Source organism: Myotis davidii, unplaced genomic scaffold (assembly GCF_000327345.1).
Source record: "Myotis davidii unplaced genomic scaffold, ASM32734v1 scaffold865, whole genome shotgun sequence".
Classification (NCBI taxonomy): Eukaryota; Metazoa; Chordata; class Mammalia; order Chiroptera; family Vespertilionidae; genus Myotis; species Myotis davidii.
In genome coordinates, this window is record NW_006296406.1 from 910,823 (window position 1) to 917,655 (window position 6,833).

Consider the following 6,833-nt stretch of genomic DNA (forward strand, 5'->3'; position numbering starts at 1 on the left):
GAAATAAAAAGACGGCATTAATGATGATTCGGTGTAAAGTGATAAGGACATAGGATTCCACTAGGAAAGCAATGTTTACACCAATGTATTAGGAATATACTTGTTACCACTGTGGGAGATATAAAGAGATAGATATTAGGTTGTGGTTGTGATCACTGGCTCGAGAGTCTGGCAGATGTTGATTGGAAATGTTAGGGAAAGGGTCTCAAGGACAGGGCATTCTTAATGCTCTTCTTGCCAAATGTTAAAATGCAGCGTAGTATTTTGTAGCCTAGCTGTAAACAGGATGAACTGGACAGGAACCCACACTGATAAGTGTAAGCCAACTGCAACTCATAAAGATTAAATTTGAGCTTCTATGTAACTTATGCCCACGGGCTTCTGGGGTGAGGCACATCCTCCTTTGCTCTCAACTATCATTTCTATAAAAACTGAAACCCAGTTCTAAAGTCTCTTCCACCTGAAAGATATCAAGATGCCAGCCTAATGCCATGACTCATGGTGAGCATTTGATATGAAAGGGAAGGGGTATACAACGTGACAAGCTGACATGACCGGCTTGTATAGCTGGGACACTGGGACATTCATCAAATGACACATAGAAGAAGACCCACTGCTGCTTCAGTTCTCATGGGCTGATAATCTATACTAATAAAAGGGTAATATGCTAATTAGACCGGATGTCTTCCGGACATCCTTCCAGACAAAGCCGCAGATGGTGGCTGTTGCTGCAAGGGCTGGGCCAAGACTCAGGCAGCCGTGGCGGCCGGCAGTGGCAGCAGCAGTGGTGTTGGGGGTGTCACCTTCTCCTGATCGACCCTGTCGCCTCCTGCAGAGCTATCAGTAGGACATCCCCTGAGGGCTCCCAGACTGTGAGAGGGGGCAGTCCGGGCTGAGGGACCCCTTCCCCCACTGCACGAATTCTCATGCACTGGGCCTCTAATAGAGAAATAAAATAGAATACGCATTGCTAAGAGAGTCACTTTCAAAGATAGTCAGGAGCTGTTAAGCAAGTGGGGCCAATGCACATCTTGTGCCTCAATTCTCAGAACTGCTATTAAGTTGCTAATCCTATTGCTAAACTCAGCTCAAGGCTGAGTCATAAGCTTGTGGACCAAGAACTGCTGTATGGACCCACCCTACTCTTCCTCCCCCTTGGGACTTCCATCTCCCTTATTTACATATTGAAACTAACCAATTCCTGTTAATCTAGTCAATAACCCTTCACTTACTTGCATGAAAGAGTTACATTTTGTTCTCTCCAGAGTACAGCTTGAGCTGCTATCTGAGTCTGCCTCTCCCCATTGCAACCCTTTTGCTAAAATAAATGCCTCATGTTCTTTATTAGAGCTGAACCTCTCTTCTGGTTAACAAGGCCCATCCCTAGTGATGAGACTCACTGCGATTTTCTATCTTGAAGACATTAAGTAGCATGAGGTCACTTGAGAAATTGCTTCTGTGGTTTGACCTGCTTAAAGCATTATTATGAAGAGAAATGCCTGAGTTGTTGATAGATGATTATCAAGCCACACTTTATGTAACTTTTCAAAATAAAGGTAAATCTTCAAAAATATAGACAAGACCAACAAAAACCTCTTTTAAAACATAAATTAGAAGTTCTGACAGAACCGAAGATCAAATCCAGTTTCCACAATATCCACGTGGCCCTTGTTGAGTGGCAGGCCTTTGAGCATCATTGTTCTCAAATGTAAAGTGAGAATGATAGAACACGGATGATTGTCTTACTGTTCATAATGAAGTTAAATAAGATAATTTAGGTAAAGCAGCTGACAGAATTCCTGGAACAGAAGCAGGCTCTTCTGAGTGAATCCCTTCTCTTTCCTTTGAACAGTACATTGAAAAACCACAGAAGGTCTCCCATCATGGTGCCACATTTTGACTTGAGATGGAATTAAGATAAGGGGTAAGGTCAGTCTATGCAAATAATTCAATAACCAGTAGGAAACTGAAAAAAAAAATCAGTCAATAATTCATTGTTTGTTAGCTCTAGATCATGTAGATGTATTAAGTTTTCATAAAGCAAAATCGACTTTTTGCTTTGCTTGAAAGCAACTTTTTGTTGCTTTATTTGTTCTGTTACTGTGAGTTTAGAAGAATAGGGTTCTCCAGTTTGGTAACCAGAAAGGTATAATACATTGATTTGTATCTATGTCAAAGAAAGCCTCTACTTAAATTTTATAGCTCCCAAAGGCCCATACTCTCTGACAAAAAGTTTTCCTTTCATTGTAAGCAACAGTTAAAATAATATTCTTTGAATTTAATTGATAGTTGATTAAATGATTGTCTACACATTTAGAGGAGCCAACAATGAAATTGTGTTATCGTACTAGCAAAAACCCCTCTCATTAACATGATGAGTTTTAACAAATAAGTTAATTAGAAGGAAAGGAAAGAGGAACACAGTTCATTAAATGCCAGGCCCACGGTTTCCCCACAGACTTAATGTACTCTTATCACAGCACCTTGAAAAAAAATCAATGACTGCATTTCTTAGAATACACTTTCCAGTTAATGAATTATGCACTGCTATCAATGCTTTTTATTATCTACTTGTTTTCTCTTTGGAAGAGTTCATATTCACTTTATCTGAAAATTATGGAAGATAATCAGTGCCCTGGATTTATATGTTCAATAAGCAGCATAAATGATATGCAATCATGGCCTAAGTTTGTTTTAACTGGTTTAATTTTTTATTTTCACTGCTGTGAAGTAATTTTTTATTTTCATTTCTGAGACTAACCAAGAGATATGACACTAGAGCAGGGGTCCAGATAGGAACCAGGATGTGCTTGTGCTAGGATCCAGCTAGGTCTAGGAACTTCAGGGCCAGGGGACTGGGAAAAGAAGCCATCATGCATGCCAGGTGGAGTAACAATCTTCAAAGAGGGTTGAAGGGGGGACATTCAGAGTAGAGCCCTGTGTCTGAGACTCAAATTTGTAATCTAGTGGTTGCCGGACTCCTAAAGGAGTGCTCAGAAGTAGCAGCAGTAGGAGGGGTAGGGAGGAAAGGGGAGGAGAATTCACATAGAATTTGCAAAACAAAACCAACCCAACCGAAAACAGTTGACTGTGCCTGCTGTTTTCACTAGAAATTCTATAAGAACTTGGGGGCTCAAGGAGATGTTTGACCAAAAGGGGTGGGGAATTCTTCCCTTCTCCACAGGGGACCAGGAGGCCTCCTGCAGGGAGAGGCTGCAGCTGGTGGTTGCCCCTGGCAGCAGACAAGCTGCAGCTGTGGGCGGCAGAGGCCAGTCCCTTTGCCAGCTTTGCAAGTAGAGGAGACCTTGGCTCACATGAATTTCCCATAGAAATTCCCAGATTGGTGACCAGCTTCTGAGGGAGGCTGGGGGGCCCACAGTATTGTAATTACAGGGATCCTCTTGTAATGCAAAATGGTACCACCTTGATTAATACTTGCTTTCCTCCATTCAGAGAAAAGGCATCATAGTGGGAACTGCACACGCTGTGGAGTCATCATCACATTTGGGGACCCACACCACCCCACTTACTGCACGCCAGCCGCCACTCTAGTGCTTGATGCGTGCTTACTCAATTCACACAACAAGCCTATTACTTTCCCAGTCTTACGGAGAGGAGGTCAGATAAAGAGCTTCACAGACAAGAAAAAGCTAAAGGAGTTCATCACAGCCAAACCAGTACTATATGAAATGCTGAAGGGTTAAGAAGAGGAAGAAGCAGAAAAAGGTAAAGATAAAAAAATATGAACAAAGTGACAACAAATACATATCTATCAACAAGTGAATCAAAAAATCAAATGAATAAAAAATCTTTTGAGCAGAATAAATTGGTGAATGTAATAGAATCAGGGGCATGAAATGGAGTGGACTGACAATTCTCAGGGGGAAGGGAGTGTTGGGGGGGTGCGGGAAGAGATTAGACAAAGATCTTATATGCATGTATGCAGTACCTATGGACTCTGACAGTGGGGTGGCAGGGGCCTGGGGTGGGGTGGGAACCGGGTAGAGGGGAACTATGGGGGGAAAAAAGAGGGACATCTGTAATAATCTGAATAATAAAGATTAAAAAACAACAACAACAACAACAAAAGAAAGAAAGAAAAAAGAAAGGAAAAAAAAACCCAGAAGCACTGAGAGGTTAAGCAACTTGCCCAGGTCACACAGCTTGCGAGTGATCAATCTGGGACACCTTGTACCAGCAAGTGACATCCGTCATGCCTGGCACAGGGACAGTGCTCACTAAATGTCTGCTGATCATTTACTAAGGGGTTAAAAATGCACTGAGTTTATCATGTTGGACTTCATAGACTGACAGCACTTAAAGAAAACAGAAAAATGCTTACAAGTCTGCCAAAATGAAATTAAATCTGGACCCATGGGGAAGGACAAAGCAGAAATCAGGAAACCCATCAGCCTGTTTTCCAGGTTCACTTACCTTGGTGTGGAGGATGATGGGCAGGGGCAGTAAAAGCAGTAGAGTGAAAACTATGAGGAGAAGCCGGCGATAAATCAAAATATAACTGAAGAATTTCATGGTGCTGAGTGGGTGCCTTGGATAGTGTTCTTCTCAAAATGAGGCTGAAGTTAAATAACCAGCCTGGATTAATATTTCTCCAGCTCATCATCTTCACTTTCTGCCCTAGACTGACCAACATGAGTTAAAATTAAATCTCAATCTTTATTGTTTTACTGTCACAATTAACATGGAGTGATAAGCCCAAGAATGTTTGCAAGAAATCAAAAGCCACTTGCTGGTATGGCTTTTGAAAGATAAAACTGTTCTTTCCCTGTTGTCTGTGTTTACATTAACTGGAATATAGACTGGACAAGTCTAGGAGAAAGCAAAATAGTAGGGTTGGTTGAGTTTGTCCATAATGAGGCCTCCTCACCCTTCTAATATCCCCTGACTTTGAGCTCCCTAACAGAAGTAGTTATCACACTTAGGTTTCAGGAAGATATGAATCATAAACACTTGAGCAACTCTTGCCTGGGTGCTTACAGAGGATTTTTTCTGGAACTTCTGAGATAACATACTGAAGCAACCTTCTACCGATGTGAAGTTTGATCCACAGAACTCCTGACCTCTCTCGTGCAGGAGTCCTTGGCGCTCATTCAAAAGATAACGAACGCTGCTTCCGAAATTGAGTAGCATTTTCTCCCGGAAACCACACTCAATTGCACAATGATTTCTTCGCAGTTTGAAAGCAGAGTTTTGGGAATTTTCTGGACAAGGTTGCCTCTTTTAATAAGAAACCAGAAGTTATCATAAAGCCTTATATAAGCACCCCGCTGCAAGAGTTTTTCAGGATTGAGCTGATATTATCATGTTGATTCTAAATAATCAGCAGGGATCTGGTGACAGAGGTGAGTCATGAGAACCATTCAAGGGTGTGTGGGTGTGTGCACGTGTGTGTATGTGTGAAGCTATGGAGGATGTATTTTGAAACTCCTCAGGGCTAGGGACTCTGGTTTATTTCTCATTGTATTGTAAATTAATCACCCAATAAACCTCAACTAAGCAACTATTATGCATCTAGCCTTAGGTATAAACAAAACACATTTTCTTCTATAATTTATAGTCCATTTCTTTTGGCACAAATAACTTCACTTTTATCTCATCTGTGGTTGACATTTAGACCATATTTCTAATTTCACACTAATGTAACTCTGCTTTCTTTTCCCGTCAAGGAAAATAATTCTTTCATCAACACTCACTATATTCTTTGTTTGTTTTTTATTTTTTTAATACTCACCCGAGGATATACTCATTGATGAGAGAGACAGAGAGAGAGAGAGAGAGAAGCATCAGTATGAGAGAGAACAGTGATCCCTTGCCCCATCTGGGGATCAAACCCACAACCCAGGCATGTGCCCTGACTGGGAATCGAACCCACAAGCCTTTGGTGTATGGGATGACATTCCAACCAAATGGGCCACACTGGCCAGAGCCACAACTCATTGTATTTTTTTAAAAATATATTTTATTGATTTTTTACAGAGAGGAAGGGGTAGAGACAGAGAGTTAGAAACATCGATGGGAGAGAAACATCGATCAGCTGCCTCCTGCACATCTCCTACTGGGGATGTGCCCGCAACCCAGGTACACGCCCTTGACCGGAATCTAACCTGGGACCTTTCAGTCCACAGGCCGATGCTCTATCCACTGAGCCAAACCGGTTTTGGCTGTATTTTTAATGTAAATGAAAAGGCATTTTTCCTCTAAAAGTCTAAATTTCTAAATATATAATACATATAATGATTCTGGAAAAAATGAGTAATAAACAGAAAAAGTCCTAAATCAAAGAGAGGATAATCCTATCTAATAATAAACAAACATGGTAATTGACCGTACCTTCGCTACACCTCCCACTGGCTAATCAGCATGATATGCAAATTAACTGCCAACAAAGATGGCGGCTCACTTGCATACTGCAGGCAGGGCAGGACAGCACGAGTCGCCAGCGTACTGCCATCCAGGTCAGCCCCAGAAGACCCAGAAGCTGCCTGATATGGTAGTAACTCTATCAGTAAGCACTCCGAAAGTCAGTGGCATAAATGCACCAATTAAAGAACAGATTATGAGGGTGAATCAAAAACAAAACCCTTTACATATAAAGACACATAGATTAAAAGTAAATGAATTAAGCTGCAGCCTGTTTTGCTCAATGGATAGAGCATGACCCTCGGACTGAAGGGTCCCGGGTTCAATGCCGGTCAAGGGCACGTACCTTGGTTGCAGGCTCAATCCCCGGCCCTGGTCGTGCATGTGCAGAAGGCAACCAAATGACGTGTCTCTCGCACATCAGTGTGTCTCTCTGTCCCTCCCCCTCCCTT

General features: G+C 41.9%; 1 protein-coding gene across 1 annotated transcript in view; it reads right to left on the reverse strand.

Moving 5' to 3' along the window:
- Positions 1–4,593, reverse strand: part of SLC13A1 (solute carrier family 13 (sodium/sulfate symporter), member 1) — a 79,088-nt gene extending 74,495 nt beyond the window's left edge. The window contains exon 1 of the mRNA XM_006771425.2: positions 4,435–4,593. Coding sequence (XP_006771488.1) covers positions 4,435–4,533 — 99 coding nt within the window. The 5' untranslated portion in view covers positions 4,534–4,593. The remainder of the gene's footprint in view (positions 1–4,434) is intronic.
- Positions 4,594–6,833: the final 2,240 nt, after the last annotated feature.